The 20,240-nt window shown below is 40.3% G+C and overlaps 1 protein-coding gene across 2 annotated transcripts in view; it reads left to right on the top strand.

Moving 5' to 3' along the window:
- The window catches only part of APP (amyloid beta precursor protein), a 326,391-nt gene extending 307,914 nt beyond the window's left edge, over window positions 1-18,477 (top strand). For both annotated transcript variants that reach the window (XM_065418260.1, XM_065418252.1), the window contains 3 exons: window positions 4,311-4,411; window positions 10,086-10,232; window positions 18,376-18,477. In XM_065418260.1, coding sequence (XP_065274332.1) covers window positions 4,311-4,411; window positions 10,086-10,232; window positions 18,376-18,477 — 350 coding nt within the window. The remainder of the gene's footprint in view (window positions 1-4,310; window positions 4,412-10,085; window positions 10,233-18,375) is intronic.
- Window positions 18,478-20,240: the final 1,763 nt, after the last annotated feature.

The following is a 20,240-nucleotide window of genomic DNA, read 5'->3' as shown; positions in this document are numbered from 1 at the left end:
CAGACAGTACACAAGTGAATTATTGATGATTTTCATACCATGAATAATCGCTTTTCTCTTTTAGTGAAATTAATTCAGTTTTTTTAACCAAAGTAAAAAGAAAAGGATACCATAGCAACGACTCATCATGTGGCTCTGTTTTGTACTTTACTATTTCTTCCTTCTTTAAAAAAAAAAAAGTTACTTTTACTTGTTCTCTGATGAAACCTGGCAAATACATTCTTGGGTTGGGAGCATAGCAATTTTTTTTTTTTTAGAAATCTATTTCCTGAAGTTGGCTGAAATTGTGATCATCTATATATTTTCAGACACTTTTTATACTTCTGAATCCAAATATCATTTGCAGTTTTTTTTTTCCAAATAGGAAATTTTCAAATCATTAGTTTATAAATAACACACTAGTTATTTCTATGCATGCACATGGGGTATTTTAAAAAATAATTTCCATGAGGATTTACAATGCATTTGCACGACCACTGCATCGACACATGCCAGAGAGAGACCTGCCAAATTTGATGCGGTTTGGGGGTTTGATTTTTTTTTTTTTTTACATTAATTTAAAAGCAAGTTTTAAAATGAAGGATTTTATGTTGAGTTTCAGGGAGATTTTAAAAATCGTCTTTGAGCTTGCTCACTATGGTTCTCTCACAGAGAGCCCTGCAGTAATGCATGGAGTAAGAAGAGTTAACAAAACGTAGATCTTAATCAACGCCTAAGGAGTATCTGCAAAATGAATCCCATGCAGTTACACAGCAGTTTTCAGCCAGAGATATCTCATACATCTTTACAGCGGTACATCACCCTCATTTTACGGATGAGGAAAATGAGGCACAGCCAGCTGAAATGCCTTGCCCAAGATCACGCAGCAAATCAGTTGCAGTGGGGGAGTAAGAGCTACAGTCACCTGCCTCCCAGTCACTTGCTCAGACCACTAGGTCATAGCTCCCTCTCTCTGCAGATTTTCCCTTGGAAAAATATATAACACACAATCTGTTACAGAGGAGTGTCCGTCAGAGCACACACAAAAAGAAATAGCTATCATTTCCCAAGCGATCACATTTCCCAGAGTACGAAAACAGTCACTGGGGAACGCAGGGTAGGGGACAATGGAAAAAGAGATCAGGATAATAAAAGACAAAAAACAAAAATATATAAACTCTACCGGTCCCAAATATAGAGCCAGTATAAACCGCCCTGTGTTCCCTCCCAGCACCTCCCTAGGCAAATAGTGAGTTTGGACGGTCGAAGTCAGAGGCCAGCTTAAAACAAAAGAGCAAAATAAATGAACAGAGTGGTTCTTACAAAGTATCCACCCCAAGGAGGGGGAAGATCATCCTTGCATTGCTCTGGTCTGGATTTCAAGGTGCAGTTAGGCTGGCTCTTGGTGGTAGGGTTGCCAATTTTGGTAGGCTGTATTCCTGGAGGTTTCATCACACAACATAATCTTTAGGTCCAGGAGACTCCAGGACAATCCTGGAGGGTTGGCAACCCTACTTGGTAGCCTGACTGAGACTCTTCAGCCTCCTGGATTTCTGCTCTCTGCTGAGATATACTGCTCCATTTCCCAGAAATCCTAAAAGGACACTGTCTTCCCTTGAGTAGGAATGTGGAGAGTCAGAAGGGTCCTTCCTGCTACACTCTAAACACAACCAACCAGAGTAAAATCAAAGCCTTTGGGTATGTCTGTATGTACAGAGCTGCAGCAGCACAGCTGTATCATGTCTGGTGAAGACACACTCTCGTCAGCATTTAAAAAAAAAAAAAAAAAAAACCACCTCCCTGAACAGCAGAAGCCTCCCGCCAACATAGCGCTATGCGCGCAACAGTTTATGCTGGCGTAACTTCGGTCGCTCAGAGGGGTGGTTTATTCACTCCTCTAAGCGACATAAATTATGCCGGCATAAGCTGCAGTGTAGACATAGCTTTTGTCTCTGGTTCTGGTAGTGTTACTAGCCAATTCTATCTCCATCCTGGACTCTAGACAATCTGGGAAACAGAGTCCTGAACCTCTGTCATCAGTCCCCCTCGACGCTCAGTCTGATGTTTCAGGGGCACCCCATCCAATGGGGCGCACAGGAATGAAGATTGGTGTCTACCCCTGCAAACCAAAACCACCAAGTCCTGTACAGCTGTTTAACCAGTAAATGAAGCAATTACAAACTATGAAGTAAATGATATACAACTGGGTAGTTACCCAGCAGAATTCAGTCTCTCTCTTTCTAAAGGCCTCACATATTTTCATAAACATATATGCTAATTTTTTTGAGACAGGAACAATCCCCACAGCAGCTCTTTTACTCTCTTGAGTAATTTAATATGAGAATTTAAAATTTCAATTGTTTTTTTCTTTAAAGATAATAGAGCAAATTATATTTCAAAACACCATAAAGAAATACATTAAAAAAAATAATTAAGACCACTAAACAGCAAGGTAGTTACATATCACCTAATTTAATAAATCTAAATACTTAAACATGTTTTGCCTTGCTTTTAAGTTTCATGTTTTCAGTTGCACATATAATAAGAAAACATGTTATTCTTATCAAGTATAAAGAAAAACATTTAATGAAAACACAATAATCTAAAATTTCACTCATGGAAGTTTTATTTTTATCCTCTTTCTGGTATCAAAATATTTTCTGTTAAGGGATAATGTTAGATGGAAAATGTTATCAGTTAACAGTAAGATTTTAAAATTAAAATATGTAGAATTGCTGCATAAATAATGTATGTAATTTATAGTAAATAATTTTTCCTTTTAAATTTATGAACTGGCACTGAAGCTATTTGTAACTAATGTTTTAGTGTATTTCTTTTTGAAACAGGTTTTGTATTGTGTTTTTTATTTTGTACTTGCTGATGAAAGGACGGCATCTATTTTGTATCAGTTATGGTTGTTTTGTAATGTAACCTATATTTCTTTATGCTTGATAAGAATGTGTTTATTATGTGGACAGTGTAAGGGTAACAATGTCCTTAACTATTTCTTTTTATATTACATTTGGCAAGACACTTAAATTGTGTTCCGTGACTGCCTCTGGAAAAGGGACATTCCCTGTGCACATTCCCTCTAAGCCAAGTGTGTATTTTGTGGGGGCATGCAGGAGAATGTCACTTAACCAGATCCAGGAGTTTCCTTTCACTTTGGAAAATTAGTATTAGTCTGGTTTGGAGCTAGAAAGAAAATATTCTGTCACCTTTTTATTTATTTATTTAACCTCCCTCAGTTTCCTTGACCAAAGCATGATGTGTAGTTTTCAAATTGCAATTCCCTAAACATTTTACTATTCTTGCCCTTAAAAATTGCCTCTTGCAATGAGAAAATGTCAAAATCCACTCTTTTTTAAATTTAATGGTGTAATGTGATCTTGTTAAACAGCAGATAACTTTTTTAAAAATGTTAAGCATTTTAACATCAGTAAGTAGTTAATTTAATAATTCAAACATGCCAGAAAACAGTCTAAATGCCTAGAAGAGTGTCCTGAACGTGAGGATTTTTTTTTAATGTTGTGTTATAAGAGGGATCAAAATTATCCCTAAAATGGGATCATTTGTATGGTCTAAAGAAGGTAGTTCGGGAGCTTCTGTTCTTCTTGTCTCATAACACAAGGACAAGAGGACATTCAGTGAAATTGAAAGGTGGCAAATTCAAAACAGATAAAAATAAATACTTTTCCACTCAACGTTAGATCAGACTGTGCAACTATTTGCCACAGGATGTCACTTAAAATATGGTACAAATGCACAGAAAGCAAAGTAAGATGCAATTTTTTCACAGCAGTGGGAGTTAAATAGGAAAAGTTCAGCCTTAATGTCAATTTTCCTTAATGTTGTCATAATGCGTCTCAACCAGGGCGGCCAATGAAGCGGGGGGGCGGCACATCCGGCCATTGGGCAGCAATTCCGCTTCAGGGCTGCCACTGATCACAATTGCGGCTTTTTTTTTTTTTTTTTTCCCCCCTTCCTGCTTGGGGTGGCAAAAACGCTAGAGCCGGCCCTGGTCTCAACTGTTCCATCCTGTGAGGCACTTCATGAGACCACTATCTTAGTTCCTCACTACTTGATTCTTTGGCGCATGCACCACCACAGCTGTAGTGGATTGAGAAACACTAACATAGAGGAGGAAGTTTACTGGCTCATTGTCAGTGGGAATGCAAAATTGGATACACTTCATTGCTTCCCCAGCTCAGTTTTCACATTACATTACACTTCATTTATGTGAGTGACACCATTGCCTTTTGCTGTCATCTTTTGCTAGCTAATTATTTAAGTGGTGGATTTAATAAATTATTTCATTGCGGTCAATGCAGGTTCTGGGTTAACCAATGTTAAAACTGAAGAGATCTCTGAAGTAAAGATGGATGCAGAGTTCCGACATGATTCAGGATATGAAGTGCATCATCAAAAATTGGTGAGTGAACATCTAGAGCTTTAAGTTTATGTTTTGAATCGCTGTGGCTAATAACGTCCTTACCTACAGGGACATTATGGCCCACATTTTTTTAATTGCGTGGTTGGAAAAAAAAATCTACACATAATTTTCACACACACATGGTCTGATTCTCCTCCCTGTTAGATGGGTATAAATGGGGAGTAATTCCATCTGAGTCAGTGAACTTACACCAGTGTAAGTCTAGTACGAGAGGAAAATGCACACCGCATTTGTGCATCAGTTACCAACCTGTATGGTCATTTATGCCTGTACCACACACGCTCAATGCTAGTGATCAAAAAAAGTAAGAAAGAAAACATTGAACTGGGAACGTCATTAGACATGAGTAAAAATACTTCTGGAACCCCCCCAGTGTTGTCCCAAGATATTAGAGATACAAGGGGGGCGAAGTAATAGATTTTACTAGACCAACTTCTATTGGTGAGAGAGATAAGCTTTCAAGTGACACAGCTCTCTTCATCAGGGCTGGGAAAGGTGTCTAAGGCAGTGATTCTCAACCTTTTTGATTCCAGAGACTGGCTTGCTGCCTTCCTAAACAGTGTCAGGGAGATCTCAAGGACCGGATGTTGAGAAACACTGCTCTAAGGGACCCTTCATGGTGAATGGTCCCCTTCACCTTGAATGGTTCCTTAAACTGTGTCCTAACCACTGATGCTAAACTATCAATTCAATCATGTGTTTAGCTGCCACACTCTGGCTATGTCTACACTGCAAGTAAAAACCCATGGCTGCCCAGGCCGGATGACTCTGCCTAAGGGGCTATTTAATTGCGGTGTAGACACTAGAGCTAAGGGGCGATTTAATTGTGGTGTAAACATTTGGGCTCAGGCTGGCTCTAGGACCCTGCGAGGTGGGAGAGTCCCAGATCTCGGGCAGCAGCCAGAGCCCGAACATCTACACCACAATTAAGCAGCCCAGTGAGCCCAAGACAGCTGACACGGCCAGTCATGGGTATTTAATTACAGTGTAGGCGTATCCTGTAAGTACCTTTTCCAGACCTGAAGAAGAGTTCTGTGCAAGCTCGAAAGTTTCTTATTGGACCAACTTCAGTTGGTGAGAGAAATATATTACCTCACCTACCTTGTCTCTGCAACCCCAACTAAGATGCTGTAATAACATGAGGCTTGCAAACAGGTCAGGGAGAGGAAACGTGGCAATGGAGGTGGGGAATGAAAACATAAGGCCTCAGGCCCCAGATTTCCTATCCCTTCCTGGTTATCTGAGATTTTGTGGCGACCAGAAACTATAATTAAATAACAAAGAGGTTTTCATGTGCAGTTCTGTCAGTACCCAAGCAGAAGCAAAGGCGTTCAGCTAAGTCATAGCAGCACTCTTCGCCAGGACTGTGCCAAAAGTGTGCCTAGAACCTTGAAATCCACCCAGGGAGTGGGTTCAGATTGCAGTGCAATCCTGGAACATCAGCCCAATAATACCACTTAAGCTGGACTCAAGACCTTGCCATGTTCCCTCAGGCACTCAAGCCTAGAGTCAAAGGGTCTTAGGCACTGCAACACTCAGCACCTAGGGGCATTCACTCCCCTAAGTTAGGACTGAGGCTCCCCATGTGGCTCATGAGGGGAGTAAGGAACCTGGGAATGGGAGTCACAGAAGTCATCATGCTGAGCTGGGAGTCATCTAGGCTAGCTAATAGGAAATGCTGAGGAAAGGGGTGTGGCCTAACCTCTTCCTCAAAGGGTGCCTCCCTCCAAACTGGAGTTCAGCAACTGTCTCCACTCCCAGGGTTGGTCATCTAAGCCATTTTTGCAAGAAACTGAGCAGCAGGGAGAGGCAGCAGCGGCCCCCTTGTAAACTTTAGCCCAGTGGTTAGCGCAGTCAGCCAGCATATGGTAGACCTGGTTTCCGTTTCCAGGTCTCTTACCTCTCCAGTGCACACCCCTACCACTGGGCTATGAGACAGTGTAGTGTGGGTCTCTTTCAAACTCTCCTATGGGAGCTGTTGCACTGTCTATAAATAATTAAATATTCATTGAGCCAGAGTGAGACTGACTGGCTCTCTAGCCCAGTGATTAGGGCACTGTGACGGGGTGCAGCGGCACCTCCTGCTGGCAGTCTTGGGAATTAGCTCTGTGCCCTCTTCTGGTGGTGTCTCACCCGCTGTCACCTCTGTTCCTGGATCCACATCACTCCTAGGACCGCAGCGTCCTCTTCAGTGACACTGCCCTCCGGCTGTGCCACACTCTATGTTCTCCCCCTTCAGTGGCAAACTGCAGTCCAGTCTAGCCACTTCCTTCAGTGGAAAACTGCAGCCGCTTTGCCCTTGCATCAGGGCCTCAGTCTGCAGATCCCTGCAGCCTGCCAGGAGCAGCCTTTAGCTTCCTGGATCTCTGCCTGCAGCACTGCTCTGCCCAGGGTGCTTGCTGCTCTTTACCTACAAGGCAGCCAGTCCTCCTCCCTTCTCAAGCTCTTGGGAGTGACTGATCCTGCTCTGTTCTGCAGCCCTTCTTATATGGGCCAGCCTGGCCCTGATTGGCTGTTCCTATAAGCCCTTCTGTGATTGGCTACCTCCTGTGCAGCCTCCGTGAGGCTGCTTTTAACCCCTTTTCTGCCAGTGTGGGGCAGACGCATGTCTGAGAGGTGTGAGACTCAAGTTCAAATCCCTTCTCCATATCAGGCAGAGGAAGAAATTGAATCTGGGTGTCTCACATCCCATGTGAATGCCCTAACCACTATGCTGAAGGTTATAAAGGATCTGCCAGCTCCTCCCCTTCCCTGTCTCACTCACTTTCAGAGGAGGACATTCTCCACTAGATTTAATTTGCAACTGTAGTTACTTATATCTTTATTTTGTTTGCTGTTTTTGTACAGTTAGCAATAAAATACACTGAGGTAGGCGGGAGAAAGACCCTGCCTTAACAGTGCATTGTGACTCTTGTGAATACAAAGATATCCAAATGAGAGAACACGTCTTCTAACAGGGACAGATCCAAAACCCCTTCAGAAAGATTCCCACTGACTCCTGTAGACTTTTTGATCAGGACCATTAGGAGTAAAATAGTGGAAGATTCTCATAGCAATGTTGCAATACTACAAGCAAATAGTTAAATCTGTCTTCTTGCTTCCTCTTTTGTGAAGAAATAATACATGGTGGAATTTCATATCTTAGAGTTCTAAAATCCTAATAATAAACTTGAAAGGTTTCTTTTTAAAATATATTCTTAAACCTAAGTAGTGCTGAAAAATTAAAATTAATATGGGATTCAAATTTGCATTTGAACTAGGTAATGACTGTGTAAAAAGATACTCAGCTCTTTGATGCTGAGAATTGAGAATTCCCAGGATGACAAGCTAATCCCAAATGCATTAGCAGTAATTTGGGAAATTCTGCCACACCTCACTCAGGAGGGTTAAATATTATGATGAAATAAGTCAGAGAAAGGTTATTGGGAAGAGGAAACCTGGCACTAGTGCATTTCAGTGTACTTATTTTCATGTTATTGCCTCTGTGTCACACACAGTCAATTATAGTAACTTAAAAAAGGACAGTGGCAGGTATCTGTGCAAGCAGTTAAGAGCTGCAGCTCCCTCTACTGTTCTAGTGGAAAAGATAATGTACTGTATTTAGTAAAGGGAATGTTCATATCTCTTTAAAAACACCTGATTTTAAATTGTGTTATCCTGTGTTATCTACTGATAGCCAGAACCATTACTTACTATTAATTAGGAAGTCATCCTCTTCATATATCACATCAGTTTAGTTTTTATTGAAGACATATACTGAGCTAGTATTCCCATATTGTTTCAAATGTACTGTGACTGAAAATACATGACAATAAATTTCTTATTACCATACACAGTGTGCTGCATGTTACCATCTTAGTCAGACTTCTTATTGGAAAGACACATTAATGTTGTTGTTCCAAATCAGTAAGTATTCCTAAGTATTATTTTCTTTTTCCCCTGACTGGAGTTATTTTTGAGTTCCGTCTTTGAGATTGTCACCCGATTAGGTGTAATTTGAAAGCAGTAGGTGTAGACGTGCTTTTAGATCTTTTTTCTCATCTTGAAGATTTTTAAAGAAAAAATCCCTTTGGAATGCTTACTGAGATGCTTACAATTCATATGTAAAACATAATGCAGGGCTGCAATTAATAATTGACCTGAAGTTGCAGTTATTGTTCTACTGATAGGTATTTGTGTTTTAGTTCTATCATACATTGTTTTTCATAACTGAAAATCCTTCAGGCCTTACTCTTTTGCCAACCTGTATGAAGCAAACAGAAATTATCTAAATTTAAAATAAGTATATTTGCATGTTTTTGTTTATATGCATGTAAAATTGACGGTAGACATTAACACTGTCAACACATCAAATTATGCAAACTCTGTACATTTTGTGTCTGTTCCATTTCATTTTTAACATTGCTTAAACATCTCTTGCTGACAACAATGGAACAGCATATTTAATTTGCATGTTTCAATACCTTTACATGGAAGACTGTTTTCTTTAAAAAATGTGATACAGCTCTTTGATTCTTAGACAAGTATTTAAAAAGGAGGAAGAAGCAGGAAATCAGCTAAATATTATGCTCTTTAAGATGAAGAAAGTGTCATAGTGACATTAAGAACTTGCCCTGGTGGGTAAATGAAGATACAATAAAGAGCAAATAATTTCTCCTCTATTTAATCCATATATACTTAGGGCTTGTCTACAAGACCTTACTCTGATGATAAACAAGAATGTTCATCATTGAGGAACAGACAGGCAGTAGTTATTTTAATTATATAAAAATAAATTTAAAATAACTACACCTCTACCCCGATATAATGCTGTCCTTGGGAGCCAAAAAATCTTACCGCGTTATAGGTGAAACCGCGTTATATCGAACTTGCTTTGATCCGCCGGAGCGTGCAGCGCCCCCCCCCCCCCCCCCCCCCGGAGCGCGGCTTTACCGCATTATATCCAAATTCGTGTTATATCGGGTCGCGTTATATCGAGGTAGTGGTGTATTTTCTCCTCACTTTGGAAAGGCTTGATTTCCCTTACTAGGCACCTTAAAATAGAATGTTTATTTTCCCATTTGCTAAACTCTGTCTTTGCTGCTAGACAAATCACCTTGCTTTCTTGAACTTTCTCCCCTTAACCCAGCTGGTTACAAGGAGACTTCATTGTTATCCTGTAGGTCTGAAATAAGCCTTTATATCAGACAAGCACATCATGCTTACCCAAACCAATCCTGACTATATGTAAATTCGTGAAACATTTCATGTTTTAGCCTCTGAAAGGTAGAGAAAAATGTAGGTTCTCCCAATATTTTCCTGCAATCCTCACCAATCACCCTGGGGTTTGTGTAGCCATCCCCTAAACTAGCCTGAGCAGCAATTACAAGTCATATTTCAAGTGCCTTTAAAACTGATGGCTTGGCAGCCATGGAGAGAAGTCCTCCCTGGATCCACAGAACTAGTACACCACAGGCAGTAGCCATTAAAACTTGCCACATTGCCCGTGTACCTTTTCTATGACAGGGAGAGTTTAGTGCTACGGTGACCTGGTTGCTGCACTGCTGAAGAGATTGGAACATTAGACGTTTTGTAAATTGCATAGAAGACTGTACAACTTAGCTAAATAGCAGAGGGGATTTCATTACTTATCTGCTTTATTTTTGTTTCCTAGGTATTCTTTGCTGAAGATGTGGGTTCAAACAAAGGTGCCATCATTGGACTAATGGTGGGAGGTGTTGTCATAGCAACAGTCATTGTCATTACTTTGGTGATGCTGAAGAAAAAACAGTACACATCCATCCATCATGGTGTAGTGGAGGTGGGTAAAGGTTACTGAGCAAAGCTGCGCTTACGTGAATGGAGGTGGCAGCAGAGTGCTGCGTAAAACCATGTAAATCCATGTGTTTACAAATGAACTAAGAAAATCAGCTCCTTGACTAACCAGTCTTTGAAAGTAGTGTGCCTGTCTTGCTAAACTAATAGTTTATTATTATTATTCAGCAGGATGGAACTGAAAGATCTGAACAAGTAAATATAAGCACGGCAATCCGCAAGATATGCCCCATCTAATTAAATCTAAAACTGCAAAAATCTGTCCAGGAATTATCCATGACCTATGACCTTTAACATGGACATTAATTTCCCTTTAGAATTTAACAGTAGCTGCAAAGAGAATACTGTATGGGTTGAAAAATCTGAGTTATTACTATTGTCATTTGGAATTCACATGTACGGACTTTTTAAATTGGTTTCTAAAAGGTTAACTAAACAATTAGATAGGATTTGGGGTGGAGGGGATCATTTGTGGATTTTACTGTGTACTACGCAGATTTGCCCTACACCGATGCTGTATTACTTTTTGTTCTACCAACAGGATTAATTTTTCCAGCGACAGCCTTTGATTTACAGCTAATATGAAACTTACAGATTTGAAAACCACATATAAAACTTGCAAGATCTTTTCTCAGAATGAAAACTGCTTTGTCTCCCAAAGTGTCAAGTAAATCCATCACATGCTCATAATACATTTAAAGTAGTACTGCTGCTACCACCTGCTGTGATTTAACGGAACTTCACTATAAATAAAAAGCATAATGAGCTTTTTAAAAAAACAAAACAAATCTCTTCCTTTGGTACTGATACCCAGAACACTCACTGTAGATATCTATTCATTTTGCATTCGTGCATCATATCAGGCAATCCTCAAGAGATTCAGATCTTTTCTTTCCAGAAACCACCAGCTAAACATTTTCCGTTTTAAATTGAACTAAATTTTGTTAATTTCTTTAGGTGCATTTGTCTCAGCCGCAATTTGATTCATATGAGTGACACTTCAGGCCCTAAAGGACACATAGGAGGGATGTTTCCTAAACACACACACACTCACTCACTCTACATTATTCAGTTCAGAAGAGATTTAAAAATTTGGGAACTCTGCTTTATTTTTGTGACGTATTTATTTAGTATTCTTATAGCCCACACAAAATTAAACAGATGAACATTGTGACTGATTGGTCCTGTGCCGTAGGAACTCTTAAGCTTTTAATTAAAAAAAAAAAATATAGGTTTGGATAAAAACGGAGAGGATAATCTTAGCTCTGTGTGAATTTTCTGTAACAAAACTCAAATCAGAAATTTTAGCCTAGCTCTTGAAAATACAGTACCAGCTTATGTACAACTGAGCTGGGTATCAGTGACAGTGTAATTGGGTGGTGAGTAAATAATAATAGCTCGCTCCTACAGAGGACTTTTGAATCTAGCATAAATACCTAATCAATTAGCAGTACAGACATTAAGGCAGTATTGTCTAGTGGTTTCTTTGGGAACGGGCTCCAAGATCCTTGGTTTGTGGCCTTAATCAAATCTCTTAACCTATCTGCCTTAGTTTCTCACCTGCAAAATTGGGATTATACTTATCTATTTCCCAGGGATGTTGAGGATTAGTTAGTAAATGTTTTTACAGCACTTTGAAAAATGTAAAACTCTGTAGGCAGTAAATTCTTCTTAACAAAATGTCTTTGAAGTAAGGATATTCCAGTCCAAAAAGGATTAATTTATCTGGCAAAGTTGTGCACTAAAGGCATAACATTTAAAATATAAATAGCTTTGCATCTGGTCTACATTAGATGTATTTTGACAAACTAATTTTGGATCCCATCTGTTTACCTTGTGTCAGAAACTACTATGACAATTTAAATTTATGTTAATAGGTATAAGGTTACAAAACAGTTTCCATTACAACATGCTTCTAGCTTTCTGAAAATTCTCTACTGGGGATAAAATTCTTAATATTTGTTCTCTAATGTGGTTTGGGGGGGAAATACTATGGCCATTTGAAAGGTGTTACAATATTTTTTTAAAACCGATTTTTAAAACTGGCTCAACTTTGACAGTTAAAATTTTCCATGTGAGTTGTCCTCATTGAGAGGACAACTACAAACAATTTTTTGGGGGAAAGGGGGAAATTGTTAACTGATATGAATGATTGCAAACGTAAATAGTTAAAAATGGGGTACAGATGTGCATCATCGCCTTAAAATAAAATCACAAACCCTAAACATCTTTGCTTACAATATATGTGAGGGCTGTAGGAAATATTGCCTGCTACTCCAGCTCTAAAGTTAGAATAAACACTTCTTGAGAACCAGCTCCTGAAGTCACATTAGGATTAGCTGCAAAGAAAATCTGTAGGTAAGAGGAAAAGGTGCTGTACAGACAAAAGAAAAGGCTATTTAAATAAAGGAGAAAAATGGTAGAGAAATAATACCCAGGCTTATACCAAGAAGTATTCTCTGTCAGAAAAGAGAGGTACTGTAATTGTTATGCTCTCTAGAGCTTCAGCATAGCCATACCTGGAATATTGCGTTCAGCTCTGAGTGACTCAGATTGGACAATATGGAAACTGCTAAGAGAAGAACAAAAAAATGGTTCTGGTTGATGGAGTTGACTGACAAGGAAAGCATAAGAGTTAAATGTGTATAGATTGGCAGAGCAATAACTAAAATGAGACATAAGTCTACAAATACTTGAAATGTGTAACTATCGAGAAGAGAAAAAAAATCATCATCATAAAATGGGTAAAAGGAAGTAACAAAGAAGGAAAATGGAGGCTGCAAAGTGGGGTTGGCAATGAGATCAGTGAGTCTGGGGTATAATCACCCCCAGAGAAGCAGAAGAATTCTTATCATTTGACACTTCTAAAACAAAGCGGGGGGAAATTACAAGAAAATTTACAGTAGTGAAAACTGACTAGGAGAGAAACTAGATGTCCTAATAAGTCTTTTCTAACTATAGATTCCATGATTTGGTGATGATTGGGAATGTGTTATAAATTAGCTTATCAAATGTAGGTTTTGCCTTAAAATGGAATATTCTATTCAACTTTGCCATGTTTTCGTAGACACACCTATTGCTGTTGCCCTTACAATACAATTGTTTATGATGCTCCTGCTTATCTCTTCAGTTTCTTGTCCATTCTTTAGTCTCATCTGATTCTGCATCTGATTAAATAAATAAAAAGAAGAATGGAGAGTAATCTCCTCATCCTGTCTCACATCTCGGGCAGATTGTACTGTGTGCTTCTCCTCCCCTCGGATTCTGAACAAAGGAATCACACGGGGAGCTCAAAGCTAAAACAACATATGGAGTTCAGTACAGTATTGTCTAAAGCAGGGGTCGGCAACATTTGGCACGCGGCTCACCAGGGTAAGAACCCTGGCGGGCCGGGCCAGTTTATTTACCTGCTGATGCGGCAGGTTCGGCCGATCGCGGCCCCCACTGGCTGCGGTTCGCCGTCCCGGGCCAATGGGGGCGGCGAGAAGCAGCGCGGTCGAGGGACGGCGAACCGCGGCGAGTGGGGGCCGCGATCAGCCGAACCTGCCGTGTCAGCAGGTAAATAAACTGGCCTGGCCCACCAGGGTGCTTACCCTGACGAGCCGCGTGCCAAACGTTGCCGACCCCTGGTCTAAAGCTTCAATAAGAAGAGTACAGCACAGCCATGGAACAGTCCTGTAGCCCAGATTCTCTTTGCCCATGGCCAGTCTAGTGGCAAGTATCATTTAGCACAAAGTATCAGGGGTGTTAGTCTGTATCCACAAAAACAACAAGGAGTCTGGTGTCACCTTAAAGACTAACAGATTTATTTGGGCATAAGTTTTCGTGGGTAAAAAACCTCACTTCTTCAGATGAAGTGGGTTTTTTACCCACGAAAGCTTATGCCCAAATAAATCTGTTAAGTCTTTAAGGTGCCACCGAACTCCTCGCCATTTAGCACGTTTGTCCTGTTGGACATGGGGTCTATACTGTAACATGTAGAGATCCCTCGTCTCTCACCCCAAGAGCCCAACACTTCCTGCATCTGACCTTTAATCTCTTGTCATTTGGGAGTTTCCTATTACAGTGTTTTTGGTTGTGAACACTCCTGTGGCTTGCATGGCATGATCTGGACTAGCCACAGTCATCTCTGTATCATAGATGATTTTGGCTCTTGTGTGTGTGTAAAACTTGAACCTTCTTTGACATTACAGTACAGTAGTTCATTCAGGAAGAAAGCTGGGTGCTTTTTCATATGCACTTGCATTCTCTTCTCAATCATTTCCAGTACAAGCCGGAGGAGCTTATTGGGATGCTTATAGTTTTTATTTCCCATATTTGCTTTCCTTTTTCTGTAACGTCCCAGACACTGGACCATGTTAGCAAACCGCAGTTGGCACCCAATAATGTTTTAATCATCACATTGTCATAACTTTCACATAATTTAATACTGTTAAATTTGTAAGTTCTTCTGGGCAGAGACAATGTCCTCTTACGTGTTTGTAGAACACCCACCACAACACCTATTATTCATTACTTGTATTATATTACTGTGTAGGGCTCCAGTCATGGCCTAGGACCGCCGCTAAGCACTGTATAAGCACAGAACTAAAAGATGGCCTGATTGGCTCTACTGGGCAGTACTAAAATATGAATATTTCATCATTATAATTAAAAATGTTGTACAGAAGCCCGATGGTGAAATATAGTCCTGGCCAGGTATTAAATCACTGCATTGTTTTAGATACAATATAGCCATGGATAGGGCAAGTGGTAACCTGTGAAGAGAGGGTATTTAAACAGCAGGAGCCAGCCAACTAGCCTGGAGATAATTGCTGAGAATCTTTTGTGGGCAGAGCCTGCAGCACTGTCACTATCTCTCACCAAGCCCCATTAATGCCAGGACCGCTATCCCTGTGGGAAATAGTAATGAAGACTCTCTAGGAGAGGTAGGAAAGAACACTGGCAGGCCCGGAGAGTGTCATTAAAATGCAAGGGCAAGATTGTACGCTAGCTGCTGAGCAAGTCATTGTACCAGAAGTCTCTTGGGCCTTTGAGGGCAGAGGAGACAGGATGTAAAGTTCCCAAGGACTTCCCTGCCCTTGGTAAATTGGAATGATTGTTGACAGCTAAGCCGAGCACTCATCCGCTGCTTGAACCAGCTGAAAGAAACAGTAATATTCTGGCACTATACAAATGTTTTTTTCTTTTGAAAATGAAAGGTTTGTTCCTACTCCCAAAAGCTAGGGAAATGTAAAAGAACAGCCCAAAGAGCGAGCCTCCTCTCTAGCCAGCAGCTGGTTTGTACAAAGCCATGTGCTTTGTCAGCTTGACTAAAGAGAAACACTTCTCAGTTTTGTTCCAGGACAGTTTGTGTACATTTTTACATCTAACAAAATTGCTCATTGCAGGCTCAGGTTTAAAAAGCCTAGCACCCTTTAATGACAGTATTTTAACAAGAGAAGGGTCCAGTTACATTCCAGAATAGGAACCATAGGAAGTGCCAAGTCATATCCGACCAGTGATCCATCCCATCTAATATCCTGTTTCCAATCATGGCCAAGGGAGAGGGCAAGAAACCCTGCTGTAGCCAATTATGGAACGACCTGCCTGTGTCAGCAGGGTCCAACCCTTAAAGTTGGTGATCTTGCTTGATAGAGAAGGGAAAGGATTATTCTCACACATACAGAGATTTCTTTAAAGGCGATTTACAGTCAGTTGAAATTGGAACAAAGGTGGGGAGAGAAGATTTTAGAATGGATGCTAAAATAGGACTGATTTTGATGCAGCAAGTCACCTGATGTATTTTTACATGTGACACTCCTTTCTTTTTTAGTCAGTGGGTAACATGAGGTAGGAAATGGTTCTGATGAGAAGATACTGTGAGATGCGAGGGGCTAATCTAAATCACAACCCAAGCGGACGTGGCCACAGAAATAAGTAGATTAGCTTGCACTTGCCTTGAGCGTGGAACAACATATCCCTTATTTTCCTCTGGAGCTTCAAGTAACCTAACTTTTAAAGGGGGACAGTCTTGTCCTTCCCACGCTAAAATATTTCCAGCATTGTAGATCATATTTCAAGAAAATCAGGCATCAGGTTTGTTTAGTCTGGAGAAGAGAAGACCGGGGGGGAGGGGAATAATTTTTAAGTACATAAAAGATTGTTGCAAGGAGGAGGAGAAAATTGTTCTCTTTAACCTCTGAGGATAGGACAAGAAGCAACGGGCTTAAATTGCACCAAAGGCAGTTTAGGTTGGACATTAGGAAAAACTTCCTAACTGTCAGAGTGGTTAAGCACTGGAATAAATTGCCTGAGGAGGTTGTAGAATCTCCATCATTGGAGATTTTTAAGAGCGGGTTAGACAAACACCTGTCAGGGATGGTATAATACTTAGTCCTGTCATGAGTGCAAGGGACTGGACCAGATGACCTCTCAAAGTCTCTTTCAGTCCTACAATTCTATAAGCACTTCTCCTTTACTTATTCATCAAAAGATTAGACTAAACTAGCCTGCTATGTAAGATTTCTTGAGAGAATACATTTTCCATTATCCAAAAGGTTATTTTATGCTAAAACTAAAAGGTTATTTTTGTTAAAGGTCATTACTTACAGAAATTCACATTCAAATTTTCATAGCTAATATTTTAGAGTAGTTTAGAATCGTCTGTGCCCTTCCTGCTTTTAAGTCTTCTGACAAGGTAGAATTGATTTTTTATTTTTTTTAAAGGGAGATAGCAAACACTAGAAGTAAAGGATAGCAAATATAATAGCTCTGTTTTAATAGGTAATTAGGAAGCTGGCCAGGAGATGGTAGGTTTTGAATACACAACAGTTATGCAGTTCACACAGTGGAGATAATTAGGTGTTTTAACATTTAGAGACTGGTCTCACCACCTCTAATGTGGTATAGTTTTACATTGCTAAAATGTTCAGTGACGGAAACTAATATATGGAGCAGCGGGTACTCAGAAATGAAGTTTCAACCACTGAGCTGTCGTTGTTCCTATCTGCTAAGAAATCAACAGTCAGTTTTAGTTAAATAGAAAATATTTAACTGGGTCAGAAACAAAGCGCTGATATTGGGGACCAAATTCAACCCTGGAATAAGAGGATGTGTTCCCCATTAAATGTTATGGGATTGTTGAATGTGGGCCCTCATCAGTATCTTTAGATTTTTATTAGTCAATTTGAAAGGTCCCAATTGGCAACTTTAGACATTGTCTAATAGGGTCCAGCACAAGCCACCTCCTACTGTTCTGCCAAGGTGATTTGTATTATTGAGATTCTAGTTACACACCCTCTGCGCCAGGCTCTCTGCAAGCACAGGAAGAGAGACCTAAGCATTTGTGACCTGGAAGACAGCCAGTAGATGAAGGAGGTAGGGAAACAGGATGCAAACTCTCTCTCCTTACCCCATTTTTGTCTGTCAGGTTGCAAATTCTTTGGAGCAGGGACAAGCAGTAGTGGTAAGCACACTGCAGAAAGAAGCTGGTGTCTCGCTCAGCTGGTTGCCAAATCCTCGAGCAAACGTAACCACTTCTGGTGACTAGTTCTTGTCCTGCAGGTTACAGCAGCAGAGAGGCAAGCCATTGCTGTCTAGATCAAGAGGGAGGTTCCTTCAGGCCAAGGCAGTAGGAGCAGGGCTAAGCTTACCTGCCTGAAAGTTACTCTTTAGAGAAGTTCTGTGATGGCTTCTAGTTAATAATTCCCAGGTGCTACTCCAGGTGTTGATCCATAAAGCCCTTCATGGTTTGGGTCTTGGATATCTTTGAGAGGAGAGTCAGACTCTTTCTTTAAGCTGGTTGTTGAGTTTAGGTGAGATGAGAGCTAATAGACCTTAGGTTTGTGGTGCCCCATTAACTGGAGAACCATCCCAGCTAGAATTTGGTCCATCAGGGCCAGAGTCTGTTGACCTGGGCAAGCTCCAAGACTTACCTCCCTACTTAGGCTTTTCCTGTGAGGGTAGGGGTGAGGAGTGAGCCCTTTGCTTGCTTTTCTTTCTTATGGGGTTGGAGCTTTCAAATAGGTGTTTAAATGCACTGATAAGAGCTCAGAATATAAAAGGGAGGAGTGGGAGGAATAAGTAAACTTGAGCCATTGTGTGGATCAGAGGAAACCTGACTACGGCCCGTTTTCTCCCCACTCTAGGTGGATGCTGCAGTGACACCAGAGGAACGCCACCTTTCCAAGATGCAACAAAATGGCTATGAAAATCCAACCTACAAGTTCTTTGAACAGATGCAGAACTAGAACACCACAACAGCCTCATGAGTTGGACAGCAAAATGATTGCTTCACTGCCCATCGGTGTTCGGTTATAGAATAACGTGGAAAGAAACAAAAACACTCTGTTTTATTATTTACTCATTATCGCCTTTTGACAGCTGTGCTGTAACACAAGTAGATGCCTGAACTTGAAATAATAAAAATCAGTAATGTATTTTCTCTCTTTACATTTCAGTCTTTACACTACATTATTAATGAATGTTTTTTGTGTACTGTAAAGAGTTTAGCTGTATTTAACTAGTGCATGGATAGATTCTCTTTCCCAATTATTTATCATGTGGCCCCTTAGCCAACTGTATATTATTCTTGTGATTTGTGGCAAAAATTAAGTCCTACTTGAAATATGCTTTAAAGAATTGATGGGGGATGCTTCCTGTGTCTTAGCTGCTTCTCTTTGCTGAATTTTTTTTTCTGATCACTAGGCATTTTAAAGTAAAACTAGTTTTTTTCAAAGTATTCCAGATGAGTTATTTTCTTCTGCAGTTGCATTTTATTGTACAGATGGTTGCTTCTGCTGTATTAGTGATGTAGAAATCATGGGAATACACATTCGTTTCTTTGTGCCTGTTTTATGTGCACACCTTAGGCATTGGAAGGTAAACTTCTTTTCTTTTCCATGTACCTTTTTGATCTTTTAATAAAAATTAAAAATGAAAAAGAATCCCTATTAATTGTGAGCACTTTCATAGGGAAAAAGTGCCTGCTGGTTGAAAATTAATGGGGATCCTACAAATGTCTCTGCAGGATGATTGTACAGAATCATTGCTTATGAATTGATAGCTTTCTACACTGTGTTACATAAATAAATTAAGAAAAAAACCTTTGGACAAGAGTTTTCTTTGGAGGAAGAAACAGGTATGTTGAAAGCAACTTAAACAGTAAACATCAAACATTCATAGAGCCGGAGGGCAGGGGTGTTTTCCTGCAAGCGGATATGGACCAGAACATCCACAGTTTGCATATAGAGCAGGGGTAGGCAACCTATGGCACGTGTGCCGAAGGTGGCACGCAAGCTGATTTTCAGTGGCACTCAAACTGCCCGGGTCCTGGCCACCGGTCTGGGGGGCTCTGCATTTTAATTTAATTTTAAATGAAGCTTCTTAAACATTTTAAAAACCTTATTTACTTTACATACAACAATAGTTTAGTTATATATTATAGACTTATAGAAAGAGACCTTCTAAAAACGTTAAAATGTATTACTGGCACGCAAAACCTTAAATTAGAGTGAATAAATGAAGACTCGGCACACCACTTCTGAAAGGTTGCCGACCCCTGATATAGAGGAACAAAATGGTAGTATGGGGAGGGGACATGGCCCTTAGCATTCCTTCCCCTCTAACGTGTCATTTTTCCACTTTGTATGATAGTGTTTTAATGTAAATAAATATGTTCCCGGAGGAGTTCCATTTTAGTGTGATTGTATCATTACAAACCCCACCTCCCCCCAATAGCTTGTATAAACGTGTGCAGATTGATGTACACAAAGTCAACGCCCACGACACAGGCATGATTCTCTGGAAGGTTGTTCTCATTACTACTGCTCCTCCACTGATCACGTTGTGCCAGTTGCACTCTAGTGGTGTCCCATTTAAATCAATGTAATGGTCTGTATGCAATCAGTTAGCAGTCCTGAAATCTGCAACAAAGCATACCTGCTACGCAGCTCTTCTTTTCCCACAATACCAATATGTGGTTTGCGAAGGCTAAAGACAAAATTGCTTTCCC

The sequence above is a fragment of the Emys orbicularis genome, chromosome 1 (assembly GCF_028017835.1).
Source record: "Emys orbicularis isolate rEmyOrb1 chromosome 1, rEmyOrb1.hap1, whole genome shotgun sequence".
NCBI lineage: Eukaryota > Metazoa > Chordata > Testudines > Emydidae > Emys > Emys orbicularis.
The sequence above is the reverse complement of the archived record's forward strand: the minus strand, read 5'-3'. Positions and strand labels throughout refer to the sequence as shown.